The sequence below is a fragment of the Oreochromis aureus genome, linkage group 5 (assembly GCF_013358895.1).
Source record: "Oreochromis aureus strain Israel breed Guangdong linkage group 5, ZZ_aureus, whole genome shotgun sequence".
Taxonomy (NCBI): Eukaryota; Metazoa; Chordata; class Actinopteri; order Cichliformes; family Cichlidae; genus Oreochromis; species Oreochromis aureus.
Window position 1 is genome coordinate 18863849 of NC_052946.1, and position 21435 is coordinate 18885283.

The following is a 21435-nucleotide window of genomic DNA, read 5'->3' on the forward strand; positions in this document are numbered from 1 at the left end:
TGTGATCCACTCAACAAAATTAGACTTCAGTTCTAGTCGCTTCTCAGACAAACTAACTGAAATCGGATTCCTTCACAAAGTGGTGCACCGTTTTAAAAACTGGGAAAGCAGCTTACTCTCATTTCCCTGATTGTTGAACCAGAGTTTTACAGGGAGGCCTTCAGTAAAAACAAGCATGTGGGACGTGTTACTGGAGTGGAGGGGCAAGCAATTTATCTTGAAGAACAGCAGTGGACAAGAAGAAGATTAAGTTGAGGCCAGATTTCATTTTTGGGCCAGTGCAAGCACACAAGTGGTTCCACAGGCAACAGAAAATAACTGCTCAGTTATTTTCTGTTGCCTGGGAATGTCAAATACTTCTTTCTGCAGCTCAACTGTTTAGTTCGCTGATTAATTTGACGCTGCTATAGATGTTTTTTTGGAAAAAGCAATAGTTTTGTAAGGTTAAAATCATATCTGTCACGCTTCAAAACTCCCGAGATGTTGCCTGTGGTAAGAAACAGCCTGATAAGCCTCACCTGTCACTTTCATCCAAATATGGTGTTGGATACAAAACGTATAACCCTTCGTCTCCACATCCGCCTCACTTGCTATTGTTTAGACAAGCTGCTGTAAACGTCTGCCCATAGGGAGGACTAGCAGAAGGTAAGTACACTGTTTAAACTCAGCAGCTTTCAGTGCTTTTTTTAGTATCTCCTTATATAGGCCTGGCTCATCAGTTTGTTGGGCTGCAGCATTTCATGTCCTCCAGAGCAGCAGACAGTGAGCCCCTGTATAAGAGCAGCCTTCAGGGTCCAGGAGGTCAGTATGTGCAGCATAGTGCAGGCATCTTTTAGTTTGAGCGGACTCTTGTGTCTTTGTGTTCCTCTGCTCTTGTGCTCTTGTGCCACACTTACTTTCAGGGTGTTAACAGTCCCAGTGGTCTGCAGTAGCCTCTTTTGTAAAGTAGCAGGCCACACTTGGGACTAGTCTGTCACAACTGACCTTATTGATCTTTTTCAGCAAACATGACATCTGCTCGGCGCTAATTGAGAGAAGTTTCATGCCTACAACTGTCAGCCACTATAGCAAAGTGCCAGGCTGTTGTAAAATCTAATTGTCTCTTTGTCCTTAACAAGTAAGTGTTGTTTACTGAAAGGCACCGACCGAGGAGTAAAGATGAACACTCGGTTAATCAGTCATATCTGAAAACAGACAAAAACACACAAAGGGAATAGCTTGGCCATACCATCTACCAGAACCTCTAATGCGCAGTATGCTCACCTGTTACGCTACTGTGTAATTAAACTAAATGAAATGTGTAATTGTGTGATTCCATTCTGGAGTTTGAGGGCACTATATCTGGGCTGATTGCAATAACTTCCTGGGGTCTTGCTGTCACTGTGATGTTTCCCACTACTCTAGTTTTTGTACAGACTAAACAAAGAGGATAAAACATGTTTATAAAAGATCTTCGAAAGATCTGCTATGATCTGGTAGGCTATACTGATCTGTAAACAATGCAAAACAAACCGTTTCAGCGTGGTAAGATCAGATCTTCACACTGAATCACACTGAACATATATAAGGATATAAATATATGTTTATATCCTTATATGTTTCCATATAAGGACATATGCATTCTAAATCTACCATTTATTTTGTTTCAATCTGATTTATTGCTCTTGATGAAGAGAAAAAATGTTTGGCAGATGAATCAATGAACCAATTAAAAACCATTTAAACTGACTGGGTTATTTTAAAAATCTTACATGTATTCTCTGTATTCTCTATAACTATAACACAGTATGTGCTTTGTAGACACTGGACTGTACCATGTAGCATGTGAGGCGTCAGAGATCCAAGTACAGAGAGCAGACTGAAGGGCACACATCACCTCTGGGTTCAGAGGTCAAAAGGAGCCACACTTCCTGTAGCCTGTGCCATGGAACCCCTGCTGACTGCTTTACTGGCTCCCTCATTGTTCAGATTTATCATCCCTGCCACTGATGTGGCTTCTCGCAGGGGCCATTAAAGACCAAAGAGCATCACCCCAAACCAGATGTTCCACCTAACAAAGTCTTCAGTGCAGTCTTTCACTGAAGCTTAAAAGCGCATGAAAGATGGGCCCGACAGTAATCTGTAGAAAGTCACAACATGAAACACTCCTGCAAATGAAAAGACTTCTCCAGGTACAAGACACTTCTGCTTTGGATTAGCACAACTACATCCTTAGATTGTGTGCATTGCATTAATATCGTGCCTTAATAATGGTTGAATTAAAACAATTCTGCAAAGAAGAGCGGGACAAAATTCCATCACAGTGACATGAAAGACTGAAAGATTGCAGCTTTTGATGCCAAGTGTGGCAAAACCAGTTATTAAGTTTAGGGAGAATTTACTTTTCACACAGGACCAGGTAGGTTTGGATAGCTTTTCTCCCCCTTATAAATTAAATCATCATTTAAAACTGCATTTTGTATTGCTCAGGTTATCTTTGTCTAAAATTATTATCAGTTTGAGTATCTAACACATTGAAATAAGACAAATGTGCAAAAAACTAAGAAAGCAGGGAGGTGGTAGATACTTTTTCACAAGACTGTACATAGAGAAAATCAGGAGGATTGTGACATGACCTGACCCACTTCTAATTATTGACTTGTGTGCAAAAAAATGCAGGGGAAAAAAGCACGAAAAGCCCTCTGACCAAAAACCTTTTTTCTTTTCTTTTTCTTTTTTGTTTTTTTTTTTTGACGTAAATTGAACATCAACTTAGTGAGAGTGATGCTCCATCCACCAGGAGTAAGAACAGGGATTGCACAGAACATAATTTAGCTGTCAGAAACCGGCTTGAAGAGCTTATTACGAGACATTCTGTGGTGTGGCTTTGTGTCTGTTCTGGAGGAGGGAGAGCCTGAGCTCATAGAAAAGGGAAAGCAAAAGATGAAAAAGAAGAAAGGAAGATGAGAATGTGAGAAAGACAGACTACAGTCTGGTGTGGTCTGATGATGTGACATGAAAGCTCTCTGTCATTCATAGTGGCGTCTGAAGTCAGCGCTGGAGGATCACCACCCCCGCTGCTGCCTGCTGTGCTACAGAAGCAGAATGTGGCTGAAGAGTCAGGGGGGCTGATGATCATATCAACCCTATTAGGAGAGTGCATGTGCAGAAGGCAGCTGTGCACAAAGGAGCACAGTGTTCACCTCTTTCAGCTGATGGAGGAGGGTTTCACATGCCATGTTGATAATAGCATTAGCATCTAATCAATGGCAGTACTTCAGACTGCTCCCACTGCAGATGATGCACATGTATCCTTGTGATGATCATGTGGTTTCTTATTTGTCTAATGCTGACAGTGAGGCGCTGCAGTAAAAAACAAAAAACAGCCTGTCCCGAATCTTTAATTCTCCTTATGCTAAAGAGATTTAACATTTATTATCACCTCTTGGCTTCACAGCTGTGTCACGGTGCAGCGTGACTGACTAAGCAAATGTTTACTTCTTCCCAAACAACAAGTCACGTGTCATGTGACAGTTTAAATGACTCAAGCAAATTAAGGCACCGGCTCATCACGGTGCACACATGCTGTCTCTGCATGTTTATGTGTAATTAATTTCTACACCCTGCAACTTTGGCGTCGCTTCGGGGTTACTGGAGAAGATGTCAACACCTCATCGTCACGTGCAGGGCTCAGTCTCAGTCAGTTTTCATATATGCACTTTAAATAGACTAGACCGGCAAAATTATTTTTTGTATTATATTTTTGTATTTTTTGTCTCTTTTAAATTTTATCTATTTATTTCTTTTATTTAACTTTTATTTAACCAGGAAATCCCTTGAGAATCTGTTTCCAAAGGAGACCGGTCTGAGAAGGTACACCATTTACAAGGTTACAAAATTGACAAACTTGAATATAACATGTACTGACAAATAAAGCATAGCATAATCCAAAAAATAAAATCTATCTTGGGAACAATAGTTTCACTCTGTAGTCAAGTAATTCTTTATAAATGCAATGAATTCTATAAAAGAGACAAAAATCCAGAAAGGTTTTCGTCTGTCCTTTTGAAATATTGTTGCACAGACTGTTGCTTGCTGCCCAGCAAACATACCATCTTGTATGGCCACTGTGGGTACACCCATGTGGCGCTGTGCCCACGTGCACCTCATACTTCACTCCGGTTTCACATTTGCCCTGCATGTGGTAAATCACCATTTGCTAGTTGGGCAAGTGTGTAAAGCTCTACAGTATGGAGCAACTCGCTCAGCCCATAGTGGGGTTTAAAAAAAGTACATCGTTAAAAGCAAAAGAGAAAAAAGAAGAAGCCAATTCTAAATTCATTCATACTGAATATAGCTTATTTTAAACATTTTCATTTGTCCTTAATAAAAGATAAAGGTTTAAAAGTAAAACTGTAACATTTTGGGACATTGCCACTTGTGTAAGTCACTGAATATATAATAATATATGGCAACATCCAAAAGCCAGTTAGCTTAGCTTAGCATAAAAACCAAGACTCAAAGAAGACAACTAGGCATTGCTGCAAAGAGAAGAAAGTCCAGCTAATAGCATGACTGAAGCTCAAGTTCTTTACTAATTTCATGTTGGTTTGAGGCTTTTTTTTCTTAGCCAATCCCATTAACATCCCATTTTGGGTTCCATTAAAAAAACTAATGCTAACTCAAACTTAACTCAAGTTTTTTAAAACAGTGGGCCACAATCTGACTCATGTCATAGTTCATGTTCAATTTTTTCCTACAGTCTGAGGTTTCCACATTATTATTTAATCTTTATTTATATAATCCCTTATTTGCAAGTTTATACTAAGAAAAAAGCATGCAGCCCAGAGTTTTACACTTACATACAGATATAATGTAGCAACAGTTTTCTCATTTAACTATCACCAAGACATCAGATAAGGGAATAATTTCACAGATGTTTGAACTGTTTCATTGAATAAACACACGGATAATTATTATGTTGCAGCAGTAAGTGCACACTCAGCACATCACAAAAAAATATCCATGGAACCAGGAAAGCCTATTTGTGTCCCGATTTCACCTAATTTAGGTAAAAACACAGCATGCTTGCAGGTTTACAAGGATAGCTGATGCTGCCTCAATGTGTTTTATCTGCACCAAGAGACACACAGCCTTGCAGAGCAATGTATTGCTTAAAGTCAGCCAAGAGCACTGCCTGATTTCACTGTGTAAACACAGGCATTAGCTGAGGTTTATTTGCACTAGTGTTGCAGATGTAAGTTTGTATTCAAATACAGGCAGTGAAATGGCAGAAAACAAAACAGAAATGTTCAAGAAATTATGTCCATTTTATTATGCAGAAAACTATGAGTGAGTCCACAGATAGATGGAATATAAAAGTATGTGTGCTGGTGGGGAGGGGGCTTTTCCCTTTCATTTCCCTATCATTCCTCAGGTCCTTTTATTATTTTGCCAAGGCAAAGATGATCGTGCATCATGTGTTTGGGGGAGGGTCGATGTTGGCAAGTAGGATAGATCGTCACAAGTCACGAGGGGCCACAGAGGTGACGGAGCTCAATGGCACAGTAATTAGCAACACAGTGGTCAGCCTGTGATGTAAAAGCGGCTGTACTGTGTACTGGTCCGCCCCGCAGCTACACAGACGCTGCGGTGCCTCAGGTCACCATGAACGCCCCGGTCATAAAGTGGTCGACATCACAAGCTTATTAGCTCTGTGTGTCCCTGTGCAGCTAATTGTATGAGGACCATTTTGAGCTTTTCACCATCACAGTGAGGGCATTTGGGGAAAGTGAGGACATCTGGCCACCTCTCACTTCATCACATCTACTCTAAGGCAGGTTGTAGGTTTTAGACATGGTTTTGAGTTAAATTAGTGTCCAGTTTAAGCTTTGATTAGGATTAGGGTTACTGTTAGGTGCTGCTTTGGTGTCACAGGCTATAGAGATAGACCGTGTCCTCCAAAAGGACAACAGCTTATAGACTCACAACAGTGTTGCCATGTGTCTGTATAACCTCTGGTTTCACTTTGTTACAAAAGTCATAACAAGAACTGAGGGTAGCCCATAATACTGGTTGTTTAACATAAAAAAAGTCATGTATAACACATTAATTGCTAGTTTTCTTAAAAGTTATGCAATATATTTCCTAATTACTTGCCGGCAAATGTAATTCATTACACTACTCATAACTTAAGTTACATTCAATCCCCTCTCTCAATGAGGACACACATATGATCTTTTATCTAGTGTTTACGTATGAACACAAGGCAGAACTGAAAAGCACAAAGAGACCTCAGAGTGATCATATGTATTGTAAACAAAGTAGCTTTTGATCAGTTATGAATCAATGAGTTTTAGGTAATTTTACCATCTCTGTAAATGTTTTATGTAAACCTTAGCCAGAAAATTATTACAGCAGTCGCTGACAAGCACTCGTTAGCATACCAGCAGCTCTGTGATTAGCACTAAAGTTAAAGGGACAACTTTAGCTGAGAGAAATGTTGGTGGGGTTAATTTTTTGGTTTTTATACCCAAGAAAAAGTTAAACAACAACAAAAGCATCAAACTACATAAGTCAGGAGGAAATTAAAAACATAAAGCAAAATTTCAAGGTGAGCCAGTTGAGGCATTTCTGAGGAATTTCACTACAATGTCACTACAGGGACAGATACAGGATTAACAGATACAGGATTCTTGGCAGGTGAACGCGGATGTTCACCTACTGCCGTCCATCAAACGTTTGATGTGACAAATACCGGTAAGTTTTTCCCAACTTCCATCCAGCTTGTTTTTTCCTTCTACTACAGGGCTGGTTTAGCCGGTCGAAAGAGCTCTCAAGAGTTCCCATATTGCACTCCCTTGCGTGTAACAGTGATCCATTCCATTTCCTGACTCATCATCTAAATCCTGCCGTTCACATCCTTTCTAAGCGACAAAGGGAGTGGCAACAGGTAAAGGAGGGACAGAAATTTGCTTTAAGGCTGATCTGCAGTGGCGGTTGGTTGAGAAGCCTTCAGGCCATTGGATATCCAGAATATTTCTGATTTTACAGGCAGCACCTGTTTTTTTTTCCCGCTAAAAATTGAATGGTGGCTGAATATTACAACTTAATTTCCTAGTGCTGAGCAATGACCTGCTTTGGCACCATATTATAATTGACAAATTTGTCACCAGACATTTCTGGGTAAACTCAATAAAGCACATATTATATTCTCATGATGTGAGGATTGTGTTGGACTGTATTCCAGGTTGTGATCATATGATAGTCTCTCCCGACCGGGTTAACTTCTCCATCAAATTAGCCTGCAGAAGTCACCCCATGACTATGTGCTACTGTCTCCTCTCATCAAAATGTGACTCTCATTAAAGTATCTGGTTTGATGTAATTGATCCCTCTTTGCAGTCCATTTACAAACTAAAGCTGGGTAAAAATGAAAGTGATCATTCTGTTGACTAACTCCACACAAACTAAACTGTTAAAGTTCTTGCGTAACATGTCACCTAACCTGTCTTGTTTTTTTGTTTTTTTGTGCACCGTTGACTCAACTAACCGATCCCGTCTAAATTCTAAGGCAAAGACAGCCACAGCTTGAAATTCTGGTTATTAAACCATGACAGTAGTTGTTGTTGACAAACGTACAGCAATGTGCAAACGTCTTCAGCTACCTCACATTTCCTCATGGTTTCCTGGGAAAGAGGGAAAGAGGAGCAGCGATTGATTTGAAACGTGCAAGCAAAACACGGAAATGCACTGTATAAGCCATAAAACAACTCATTCTAATGAGCTTGAAAGTTGCTCAGTTGTCTCTTGTGTGTAGACAGCAACACAGGTTCATCCCTGGAGTTAGGCGCCTTTTCTTTATGCCTAAATGATTCATAGGTCAGTGTTAAGAGACTTAACAAACAAGAAAAACAATCCCTCTAAAGATGGTTAGGTGCAAGGACTGGACTGAAAAGTGAAAAAGCAGCCCATGTCCAAAGAAAAATTTTAAACATTTGTTATTCTATAGCAGCTGAGATGGGCTCACCTAAAGGTGGAAAGTCAAAAAACTGAGTCTGGTTTTTTTTTGTGTGAAATCATACAGTGTAGATGGGTTTATCAAACTAATACACATTAAATGATAATAACAGTCAACCACTGAAGTTTAAGGCCAAAGAAAAATAGCTTGAGAACAAATGTGAGGTAGCTTTACAGTGATGAGTGCCGAATACATGTAAATGAACAGGACAATGTACGCAGCGTGTCCGCTGAGTGGGAGAGAGATGTGAACGAGCCTTGGGGGCTGTGGGGGGCTCTGAGTTTAATATTTGACTCCATCAGTCGTACTGAAGCGTTCACCCAGTCACGCGGTCCGCATTAGGACTGACAGCTTTGTTTAAAATCAACAGTAGTCCAGGTGCGGCGGGCAGCCATCTGCTGCAGCAGCCCACCTCGTCTGGCCTGTGTTGACACAGGGGCCACAAGGAGAACGTGCCGCTCTGCCAGACAGGGGATTTTACTTTTCAAATATAGCTATGACATTATAAGGAATTTACTAAACACGTGCTAGCTAACGACCTAGCTTTCTGAATGTAAAGCTGCCTAAAATACAGTGTCTGCAAATGTAGAATCAGGTTAGCGAGCTTTATGGGTTCTACCATAATTATGCAAAACATAGAAGTCTCTTTTTTTAATTTACTTTTACAAATTCTGAAGCTGCTGTCAGCAGTCATCAGCTATTCCCATCACCATATGTGGTGTGGAAACTTTTATTTCTATATAGATAAAGGATAGAGATATAATTTTTTAAAATGTAATCTTTAATGGTGCTGATAGGTAGCTTGCCAAAAAGTGCAGTTCCTGAAGTGGACAGTCCTCAAACACTTCCATGGTAATGCTTGTTTTAAGGTAACATAGCTTTGTCTGTTTGCATAGGTAATTGCCTACAGAGAGCCTGCGGAGAGGGGTTTTCAACCAACGCAAACATGCTCCCTTCAAAAACCCAACAGCACCCAGCTCAACCGTGCGTAGGTCGGATACTTATTGGTTGACAAGTGAAAGGAAGAAGTGCAAAAACAATGTTAAAGATTTTTTTTTAATTATTAAAATACAGCATGACTCTGGTCTGTAGTTGCACTGCATACTTGAATTCCAGGGACAGTTATCAGCACTGTTCTCACAATCAGACATCTCATGGATTTTGAGGTCTGGCTGATTAAAGACAATTTAATGTTCAACAATGTGGATCATCTGTGTTCTTCCAAGCAGCTCCATAGGGTAATGTGAATACTGCTGTCAGTCAGTGTTATTACTCAAGGACTCAAGGATGGTAGATTTACCTGCAATGGATAGACAGAAAAATTGTATCAGTCATCGTGGCAAAAAGGTGAACTATATATCTTACAAAATGTCAAACTATCACCTTAAAAACAGGAAATATTTTGAATATATAACATAAATAGAGGTTGCGTTGAGTCAAAAAGAAATAGGATGTGCAAGAAAATTAGCTTTGCTTCTATGAACCTTGAACAATGTTTTGTATTATTTACTACATCTAAAAGGTAGGCATCTGGTCTCTCACATGATTGTGTTACTTTACCGTCTGACGCTCAACAACCACATGATGACGCACACGTTCAATCCAGCTGATCCTCTATGACACATGATTTGAGTTTGGGTTATGTAAAGCTGCTATCTGAGTGGCCTTTTTCAACTTCTGTAAAATGCCATCTACCTCACCTATGGTTTTACAGAGAGTGGTGGAGCAGTTTCAAAGGAAACCGGCGAAGCTCCTTGAATGCATCAGCATCTGTTTTTAATGGATGGAGCCCATGTTGGTTAAAGTGGTCCAAGATGGCCAGATTCTTTCAAAATGAGGTTAACAGTGGGGTTAGCGTTCAGTCATCCACAGTGTATCTTTACTCCATCGTATTAGAAATAAATCTTTGAAAATGTAAACAAACAGCCCGTGAAGTGCCACGATCACTATTTGTGTGTGACTGCGTGAACCCCACCCCCACCCCCCGGACGTTTTCTCTCATTTTTCTCAACATTTCTATTTACACTCGGCCTGCTCTGGCATATATCAGGACAAGAGGTCACTAAATAAGTTCAGCCATCATAACAAATTATCCATAACCAAAACAGTATGAGAGCAAATCAGCCATGACCAACTGGTTCAGCAGAACAGCGATGCACAGTCTGCACAAACAAATATCACATTTTACTAACAAATACCTGCAGGGGTCTGTGGGGAGGGAGTGGGGCTGGGGGGAGTGACGGCAAATTTTATTTCGATTAAAAGTGAATTCTGAATGGAGAATCGAAGAATGAAGATGAGTCGGAGGATGTCAGCAGGAAGTAAAAATGTCAGAGGAAAAAAAAAGAAGAAGAGTGGGAGGAAGCGGGAGACTGAGAGATCTTTGAGACCACACAATGTCTGCTTTCTGTTTGTCTCATCAGTGTAGCACATCTTAAGACTGGAGAAGGACTCCATTGTGCAACCATCCAATGAGGGTTTTCTATCCAGAGCTGTAGAGGGACAGTTAGTGGCGAGACCATGCTGTGGAGCGCCACAGGAAGACAACTTATCAAGGTCGCTCTTCTGACCCCAGTTTCCTGCTCAACAGAATGACCGATTGTCTGATCGGGCTCGCATCCTAATTACTTTTCTCACACCCAGACACTTCTTGCTTCCATAGCTGGGCTTTTCATTGCAGCTTGCTTCACAAAACTCTCATTTATTCCTGTATTTAACTCCTCATTAGCATTTTGCTCCTTGCCTTCTCTTTCTTCTTCATAAGTGTAGGATGAATGTTTCTTCCATCGCTTCTTCTTGTCTCTCTACACTCTTAAAGTTTATCTGACCACAAGCCAGCTCTTCCTCGCTGCTTGTGGCTATGTTGCTTCCTGTGTCTGCAGTAGTTGGGCAAGATGGAGATCCCATTGCTTCACTCTTCTTTGTATGTCAGTCACACGGAAACACTTTAAGTTATGACCCACACAAGGCTACATGTAGATTATTCTGAGTTAAATCATCCCCTAAGATTAAAAGACGGTGCTGTATGGTTGCTTTGGTCAGCACAGATTAAATATGGTTAGCACTTTTGCCTACAGCAGGAAGGTTTGGCGTAATTCTCCTTCATAATGTCTCTGACCAAGGCACTGGCTTTGAGCTGAAGTTGCCCAATGCATGTGGCTGCTTACTGCTCTGAATGCTCAACGTCAATTAAATGCACTGACTGGATTTCCCAGCAGGGATCAATGAAAGATCTTTTCACCATACATGTATATATGTGTGTGTGGCTATACAACATAAATCAGGGTTATAGTCTGTGTTTTTCCATACAGGATTGCAGCAGTTATTTCAAGCAGAGAAATCCAAAAAACTGTTTTCTTTTCAAAAAATAGAGCGTCTTCTTTGTGGTTTCTGGTTTCTGGGTTCAGCTGAGCTCTCCAGCGGGGATGCTGTTTTCTTGCCTGTAGCCTTCTGTCCCTGTTGTATCAAAGCTAAACTATGAGACAATGTTTGTGTGTGTGTGAGTGTGAATACTTGTGTTTGGCAGTGAAAGTTTGACTTAGCCGTGATGTTAGAGTTAATGCCCCGACTGTGTGAGTGCAAACCGACATTAGGTCATGTGGCCGTGAATGGACTCTGAATGCCCAGAGTCGCTCTCACACTTACATCCTCCAAAAGCAAAAGCGTGAAAGAATGTTGAGAATGTGTGGCTTTGGCATCTTCTACATGCTTTGGAGAGTTTCCTTTGTGTTTTTACTGGTAGCGTGTTAAAACCGTTTCCATTGTACTGTAGTTCTATAGAGAGCACCCGCCTCTATTTAGAAATATAAACGCACACACACACAAAAACCATACGTGTTTCTGCCCCACTATCTTAAACCGAATACATTTTCCAAGTGGACATTAGAAAAGGTGATTTTGGACCCTGTGGGCCCCGTCTTAATGAAAGGGAAATTGCTGCTGTGTAGGAGTGCTAAAACGTGAGGTTCTGCAAAAAATAAAAAACCCCATTAATTGTCTCCAGAGAAGCTAATGTTTTTTCCATCCTCTTCAGTGGTGTTTTTCCGTGTCAGAGTGCGGAGACATCACGTTGGCAGGCAGCGGGCTCTGCTCTGCTTTGCAAATATGCATGGAACAGGCTCTGCAGTGGCCCATTATTGTGTACCTGTGCCAAATGTGGGTGAATAGGACACAACGTTACACAAGCTCAGGCAGGTCTGTGCTCACAAGTAGTGCAACTTCAAGGTAAGAATAGAATGCAAAAAAAAAGCCACCACATTCCAGAGATGATGCTTGTTTATTCAAGCCTTAAAAACAGCAAAACAGTCCAGAGTAATCCTTTATGATAGTGCTGAAATCGAGAAATAGCATGGATGGACTGTTTTTACTGATCTCCTGCAAGAATTCCAAACTGAGAGAAAAAACTATGTGGGAAAAATGTGAGAAAACTTGTGGCACAAGTTTAATACAGATAGATCTTTACCTCACGTAGGAACACACAAAAAACCATCTGAACTGCTATGGATAAAACATTAAACCATCAGATTCAAGCACAAAGCAGTGTGGAATTTTAGCTCCTAATGAGGCATTTCTTACACAGTGGCATTGGATTGCTTGCAAAGGCATGTGTTGTACTGAACAGAGGAAGTAGGGTCTGACCTAAGGGGCCCTATTTGGCTATGAGAACCAATGCAAAGCCTCCTGGGATATTTAGAACATGTCATCTCAACTGTTATGATTCCCACGAACTTAAGACACCAGTTTATAATTGTGAAAAGCAGCTGTGTGACTCCTAAATAAAGCTTGTACACACCAAAAGGATGAAAAAGTTCTCATGGATTTGAAATTAGACTGAATATATGTACATATATTTTAATTAAACATATCAAGTCAGTATATATATATATATATATATATATATATATATATATATATATATATATATATATATATATATATATATATATATATATATATATATATATATATATATATATATATATATATATATATATATATATAATGACCAGATTAGTGGGAGTATTGCCTGTTAATGAGTGAAATCTAGCTGATAGCTAGCTGAGTATTAAATTACATTTTCTTCTGTTTTAATTTACTCACCAGAAAAAGAAAAAAAGATGTATATTAATCAAATGTATTCTTTGTCAAACTGCAGGCTAAAGAGCCCCCGCATTTCACTTCCTGTCCCAGTGCTGATAAGTTAATAAGAAGAGCCTGCATTTGTTACACGAAAGGAGCCCCTCTTCAGTAAAGGCAAGAAAGCAAAGGTAATTGACTTTTAATCACTTTCCGGTTCGGAGACAGATGCTGGTGGGCAAGTCCAGCGCATGAAATATTTGATACTGCACACCTTTCTGCATTTGTTTCCTGAGCCTGGGCAAAAATCACATTAGACAGTTAAAGTTTTTTCCCCTAAAGGGATCAGTGATGTTGCACTTTCTGTTTCTCTGAAACATGGAATCCAGAAACTGTTGGTAGCCCCAAACAGCTCAGTGAGTCAGTCCTTTGGAATTCATTCAGAATCCAGTGTAATTCATCAACATTAGTTTTATTAATGTTATATATATTCTACTGTCAACTGATATCCCAGCATTGTGATGCCATGAACGCAAGCCTCCTGATCCACTCTGAGGGTAGGTAGTGGTTACCTTGGGGTTTACCCACTGTAAAATGGAAAAAATTGCCAGATTATGCAATTTCATATTCCTATTTCCAAGTAACACTGATTCACAGTGTAGGTTTCCCTCTGACTTGGTGCTACATAACTGTCAACAGGAGTTTGATGTACAAGGTAAAAACTCCAACTCTCTGTTCTAAACTATCTAAAAAGCAAATTACTAGAAAATCCTTCTTCCACAGAACTAAAAAGAAAATGAAAGAAATTGCACGTTGCTAGATTTTTCCCTTTGTTGTATTTTCAAAAAACAATAGTCACTGGTGCGACAGGAAACTGAGAAGCCCTACTGACTCTACTTGTTCTACTTCTTGTTACTGGACAGCTACTGTTTTCATAATCCTGCCTACGCCTAGGACAAACAATAAATGGCCAGTAACCGTTCAAAGATTTTACCTGCAATTTGATGGTCAGAAGTAAAGTGTAAATATAGCAAAAAACACGAGTTTAATTCTAACAGAGAAGTTTAATTACTGGCCCTTTAGACCAGCCAGCATCAGCAGTAGAAACTTCCACCCCTGAGAGCACAGAAAGACTAAAAGAGCAAATCGTGCTGAAAAACAAATTGTCTGGTTACAATGTAGATTTTAGCGCTCACATGAGCTTGTGTGTATGGCAACACAAAAAAATTACACGGCTGAGGAGTTTGGCAAATTTTGGCACCTCATCCATCTACTCCTTTTATTTACTAACGTGATAATTACATGATTACATTCGTGAACATGATTTCGTGCTGACATTCCCGGTGAGGACCAGGACTAAAATTCCCAGCTAAACTTTTAATTAGCAGGAAATATGTTTTGTGTCCACTCTGTTAGACTGGGCCACCCTGTGAGCGTGCGATGCTTCAACAGATCTGCCTCAGATCATCTCATGTGCCAAGTTCATGAATGTTGTTTACGACAACTGTTAGTAACAGAGTTGAACTTGCTCTAAGCAGAATGTGGGTGGCAGCCATTCTGTTGAAACTGGAGTCATTTTAAAAGGACCTTCTACTCCTGAAGCAACCTCACCTCGTGCCCACTGAACGGTGCTCCTCTAAAGCCTTTACGTGCTTTCAGAAGGAGGCAGTGGAATCAGCTGGATGGGTAATGACACACAGTTCTTAGCTACATCGGTGAAAAATTAGAATATGTCAGTAAGATATTTAAATGTCGGGTAACCTGGCGTTTTTTCTCTTATCGTTCTTATCACTGATCCTACTTTCACCCACATGTATGGAAGTTTGTTTCCTATGCTATCCATAGGTCAAAATTTGAGGTTATTATCTCAGAATTGCAGGTTAGGTGTCTCAAAATTTTGAGTTAAGCATCTCAACATTTCTATGTACTAAGTAGGTTGAGTTAGCGATTCAAATTTTAAGATAAGAACTTATCTTAAAATTTGGGCATCACACTGTTCTCATACACTTTTTCTTTAAATCAATACATAATCATTATGTTTGTGCCTGCTACTATAATCAGTGATCCTTTCCACCTCAGGAGTTAGGTATATTCAGTTCAGTTTATTTATATAGCACCAAATCGCAATAAGAGTTGCCTCAATGTGCTTTATATTGTAAGGTAAAAATCCTACAATAATACAGAGACACCCCTAACATTTAAACAACCCCTATGAACAAACCTTAGCAACAGTGGGAAAGAAAAACTCCCTTTTTAACAGGAAGAAACGTCTGAAAGAATCAGGCTCAGGCAGCCATCTGCTGAAACTGGTTCTGGCCTGTAAATAACTATAAAAGATGCTCCTGCTTTCACATCTACTGCATGTAGTGGGACGTGTTCAGTAGGCAAAATGCCATTGAGGTGATTAATGTGTTGGATTCATTGTTTCCTGTGTCCTTTTCTCTCATTCCCACTGGAAACATGCGCTTTAAATGTAATGAGCTCAAGAAAGAACCAGAGAAAAAGAGCACACCCAGACGATTTGCTGAGGTTCTCTTCACAAAGACGCTCTGTTTAGCTGCCTTTTAGAAACTATCTTGTGAATATTGTAACTGCTTCATGATAAGAGCTCATTTTATCCCCAGTGAGTGCTCAGCAGTGAGCCCTCAGTGACATTCCAACAGGAGACCTTGATAAACAGGCCAAGACAAACAGCGCCCAGTTAGAACCATCTTTCTCTCCTCTCCTCCCCTGTCCTTGATATCAGACATGATTGGTGAGTCTGGCTGCAGCAGGGAGCATGGGAAATCCCACTGGGGGAAAATTCTTTATCTTTATATGGTCTGGTGTAGTTTCTCCTCTGAATTGATGAGCAAAGTGAATTTGTAAAGGCAAAGGTGAAGTGATTGTTAGCTTATCTTGGTGCATATGCCACTCAGCATTTTTTTTTCTCTCTTTGCTTGGTGAGCACAAGATTAAGTATACCATTAAGCAAAGTGTGTGGATGAGTTGGTACCACCTGTAAGGCTGGACCACAATAAGAGCAGAGCCCAGGTTAAATGAGGCAGGGAGCTATTAGCGAGAGGTTCTTCATAAAGCAAAGAGGAGAATAAATGTGTGCACCATCTGCAGCCAGCTGCTTCGCCTCCTCTCACCTCTCACTGCAGACACATGGGGAATTACCTCATCGGGAACACAGCACTCTGTTGATACAGCCTCTGATTCTGGCCTGTAAATAGCTTTGTTGTCCTGGTTAAAGCCTCTCTTTTGTTGAGTAAGAACATGAGTCCCATGGTATCTAACAAAATACTGGAATTACTATAGGTCTGCGCTTCCTACATGCTATCAATTTATCTTTTTTTATTATACCCCAGTTACACTGAACCATGCATCTACAACCACCATCTCATGTGCCCATTTCTAATGAAAATAAATGAAACCACATTCATTTGCTTTATAGGAGAGGACGCTTAAAGCGTCCTTTAACCGACTGCACTGCGGAGATTCATTATCAGTGTAAGGAAACTGAGATAATGATGGCAGAATGTGTTCCAGTAGTCTCTGGGAATTTTAAATAACCAATGAAAGGTACACATAAGAGCAAGTAGAGTTTGGGTTTTTATAACTTCTTTATTTTCAGCATATTAAAAATGGGAAACAGTCATATAAAAATAAAGTGACTCTGAGGATTGTTCAGTCTGTAAATGGCTCCACACGAAAATGGATGTCAGATGTAGCTGATAATATTTTTGCAGATTATGGGCTGCCGGCTGCCTGACTTCATGAGAGCTGCAAAGCGATAGAAGTCCGCATCGAGCTCATTAATGCACGCGTGCGACTTGTGGAAAAATGGAACTCTGGATTGTGCTGCCACAACCGGACAGGACAGACGTTTTGCAGCATTGTCAGTTCTGTTAATCTGAGATTCAGTGGATCTCATCCTCACTTTGTCCTCCACACTCTTAGACAGTCCAACTAGTTTCCTCCTCATATTGACGAAGAAGGTTTTTCCCAGCCTAGGCCTTGAAGTTGGCTTCAGGTTGGTAGGCTCTGGACATTCTGGCAAGTCCATCCAGTTCTGTATGAGATCTGCAAAGCTGTTGTCACCTAAAACCAGAGGTTGGCGGTTGCGCCCTCTGGTCAATAAAGAGTTTGTCCAGTCCTCCGGGTCACTGGCCTCAAATGATGTCCATGTCTCCAGACAAACGTCGGAGGTGGATTTGGGGCGAATACGTCCGCTTGGTAATCTTTGTGTGCGCATGCAGGCTGAAGATGACACCCGCACATTCCTGGTCCTCCTCAGATATACTCCATCATCCTGCCACGAGGCCTCGGAGTAGCCTGAATCAAACTCCAGACTCTTGTGACTGCTGGGAGAGGCCGTGCTCAGTCTGAACCCAAACCGGCTGCTGGAGTCGTCCTCATCCTCTTCCAGAGGACTCGCCAGGCAGCAGGCAGAGTCGTAGGTACTGGCCGTGCTGGCATCAGACATCCGTAGGCGTGCGCGTTGCTCCCGTTGTAAAGCTCGCTGCTGACAAGCGCGCGCCAGTGCCGAGTGTTGGACTAAGGCTGGGAGTTGAGCGTTGATGGGAGCGAGGGGGCGCCTGGCTGCAGGGCAGCTTTTCCAAGGTTGTTTTAAATCTTGCAGTGACCTCATCATATACTGCATCTGCTCCCGTAGGCAGTCACCGGAGTCACTTAGGCAAAGCTGCAAAGAAATGACAAAGAGTTTTAAGAAGTTGGCAATTAGTCATATGATATGGAGCATGAATAAAGCTAACAAAAGAAGATGACTGGTAATCATTAATCCTTTTTAAATGGAGTGCTGGGTAAAGGTAGGAACAGGGACTATTTTTGGGACACGTTCAAACTTGCTTGGAGTACATTTCAGCCTATGAAAGAACATCTTTTCCTATTGTAATCTTTAAGGTCAGCTGACCTGCTGTTCAAAGAGCGCAGTTCTTCAAGAAGCCAATTTCAAAAACAAAGGCTATAGGTTTGTCCGTTAATTCACTGAACCACACCAACAACTAGAGTGAACGCCCTAATTTCATTGACTCAGAAATGATTCAACTGACAACCCAGACAAATGTTATTCCAGAGAGAGAGAGACGTCCTGCCCAAAGTGAAGCGAACTATACACAGAAAGTTGACAGGGGTCCTGTCTCTTTAAGGGTGCAACATGCTTGCATATAAATTTTACCAGGGTAATACTCCTGCTTCCTCTCTGACTCAAGGAGCGGATTGGTCAGAATCAGCCAGTGGACACTGGTGGCTCACTCTCAAACTTAAACAAGAGATCATGTGATAGTGAGTAACATAGAGTTTAAGAGCAGAGGTGAAGGAGTAACAAAAAAGGAAAAGTGGGGTCTCATTTTCTTACATTTTTATAAACCCACTTTAATTCCCCGTTGCAACAAAGTTTGACATCAGTACAGAGGTAAGATATGAAAGGATAAGCAGTACAGGAGGAAACCTGACACAGTCTAACACCAGCCACCACAACTGCAAGGTAGTTGCAGGATTCTTGTCAATACAGTAACCTCTGAACCTCTATGACCCCTCATCTCCTAGTCTACTCCAGAATTTGACCCTGTTGCAAGACCTTCTGCCCCCATTTTGCTTTTTATCATAACTCTGCAAGCTGCACAAAACGTGAGGAAGTAGGGAACGTGCACAGGAGGATTATCAGCACGTATATGAAGTATCGGACAACATGTTCTATCATGCAAATTAAGAGACGTTCCAGCTGATCAAAACAGTGAATGTCTGGTAAACAGTTAAACTTCACCTTGTTTGAAGAACAGAATGAACTCTTATCACGATTTAACATGTTCCACGCGTGGAAAGACTGACTCTACGAGTCTATTCAGAATATACTAGAATGGTTTCGGGGTTTACACTTTTATAATAAAATTAATATAAAGCAAACTTACCATCTCTTTTCCTTTCATCTGTAAAACGTAATATCTGCAAGAAAGAAAATGATGGAGTGGATTTAATGCAGCGCCCCACAGACATGACACCCCTCATAACTAATAAATAACACTTCGTGAAAGTATTTAATAACAAGAGTTTAGGCTACACAGCGCTTACCTTGAACGTGACAGCTTCGTCCCATTAAGAAAAAATTGTCCCGATTCGATCAAAGCAGTCGCGGGATTTAGTGTCCCCAGTAAGGAGTCAGCCCTTTCGGCTCCAGCCGCTTGATATGCTGAGTGAAAATTTCAGCCCCCTTGGCCTCCTTTTACAGCTCCGCGCTCTGCAGCCAGTTACAACCACTCGTGTCTGAATGAGCCAATCAGGGCGCAGGATGCCCGCAGAGCTCATTTGCAAAACAGCAGGAGAGAAAAAAAAAAAGATACTTCTGTAGACTATAGCACCCCCACAACTCAATTCAGATTTTTAAACATACCCTTCATCATAAAACACCGTTGTCGTGTAATGTTTGAACGCAAAGACCTGGGAAGATTGAACCCAGACCTAGAGATTACTTTAGTGGGCCTGTAGCATTTATAAATTATGTTATGAGATTATGAGAGATAGTAAAAGTCTTTCTTTCTATCGCTTCCAGAAATAATAATAATAATAATTCAGCTTTTACTTCATTTTAATTCACTTATTTTGTTGAAAAGGCGTCACATCAGTGCAGATCATAAAATCGCATTCTGGATTCAGAAAAACAAACTAAACAAAACGGCAAATAGTAAAAGTTTTAAGAAGCTTCCTTTTTTTTGGTCAGAGCAAACCCCTAACTTATCATATGGTAAAAAAAAAAAAAACACACACACACACACACACACAAAAAACCACCAATCTTTCTTTCTTTTTGACTGCGACTGACTGACTGCTTCATCCCCCCTGTGATGCATTTATACGTAATCAAACACTTTTCATTGTGTTTCCTTTCCTAGCCCATTTTTTCTATCCCACATGATTGTTTTAACCCAAACCTTGGCACTCTTTTTTTAGGTTACTTCTAATTTTTGTAGTGCTTGTACAATTGGTGGCTTATTGCACTCTCATCCATTTATTCAGAAGCAAAGTGCCCAAGTGTAAATTTAACTGCATGCCACCACCTTGACGGTCAATTGGCACCCCACCGTCCATTCACAATAATGTGTATGCAAATCCAATGGGCTAAGGCATGCATTAAGTTGTTGGTCTTTGGGGAATGATCCTGATGGCCCACTGTTCATGTGCAGATTAGTGCTCACAGCAAGCCCCAGAACAGCGGAGCCAGTTTACCTGTTCCAGAGTTAGATTTCTACGAAAACTTGGCTCTGTGCATCAATCTATCTACCTTGTGAGCGTGTGTGGCTCTGAATCTGCCATCCAGAAAAAAGTCATGTATGAAACATCGCATACATACAATACACAGTGATTTTTTTCAAGGTTTGGGAAATGTGTAGTTTTATTATTTAAAAAAAAGGCTAAAAAGAACTTCTTGCTTCCCTTCTGGGTACAAAATGATTTATTTTATTCTTATATGGGCCTAATATGTACTGCTAAGTTAGCTTTTGTCAGTCTTTATGGGGTGAGGATGATTCATATACCTTCTTATTGTGTGTGACATAGAAAAGTCAAGATCAGTCAAGATTTGGTGATGTGCGTGTAAATAATTTCCCAGCCATTGTTTCCATCGTAAATGTTCAGCCCACACGTTCAGTTATTTTGTGGTTCTTTATAATTCCCGAAGAGGAAGGAAAGCTCTCTTCCTGCTGCTGGCTGGTGGGAAATCATTGGATCACAGTGACAACAAAAGGTTGAGAATGTAAATGTAACGATCAGTCGTTTAGCACCTCACCTGCCGTTTACATTCCGTGAATAGATGTCTATGCAAATCTGAATGACGGATTCATCCAGACAGTTGGGGAGCAATCCAACATTAAGTAGCATATGAGCATTTGCAACATGTCCCCTTGACTCAGATGAGCACTTAAAATAAAACTTTGAAATAACTGGTGACTGCACAGAGACTTTGACATCATACCTGATGATGAAGGGACCTACTGTGTGCCTGAGACTTCACCCTGCCTTCATTCACAGAATCGGAGCGCCCTCTGGAGAAAATACTTTGCAAGGGAAACTGGCTTGAAGAGTGAAAAAGTGTCATGCTGATTTTTCTGCATGCAGTTAACAAGCATTTTTACATTACCACCCCTGTCAATTATATATTCATTTACTAAACCTACAGCAATGCAGAAATGCAATATAGCATTATGATTGTCAGTATTATTATATCTGTGCTTTATAGGCCATAAAAAGTCTAATAAGCTTTGTCAAAACTTCCTCCTGAAGGATCATTTCAGGAGGAAGTCACAGCTTTGGTAAGACTGCATTATTAGTATGCCACAAGCTAATGTGAACTTCTTGCTGTT

At 40.6% G+C, this 21435-nt stretch overlaps 1 protein-coding gene across 1 annotated transcript; it reads right to left on the bottom strand.

Annotated features, from left to right (window-relative positions):
* Positions 1-16659: 16659 nt before the first annotated feature.
* Positions 16660-19303, bottom strand: LOC116333843 (PAK4-inhibitor inka1-like). The gene is made up of 3 exons (XM_031757115.2): positions 19151-19303; positions 18991-19024; positions 16660-17762 (listed from the first exon to the last, which is right to left on the bottom strand). Exons 2-3 carry the CDS (start codon positions 19006-19008, stop codon positions 16782-16784), a joined length of 999 nt encoding a protein of 332 aa, XP_031612975.1. The 5' UTR covers positions 19009-19024; positions 19151-19303; the 3' UTR covers positions 16660-16781.
* Between the last annotated feature and the right edge of the window lie 2132 nt (positions 19304-21435).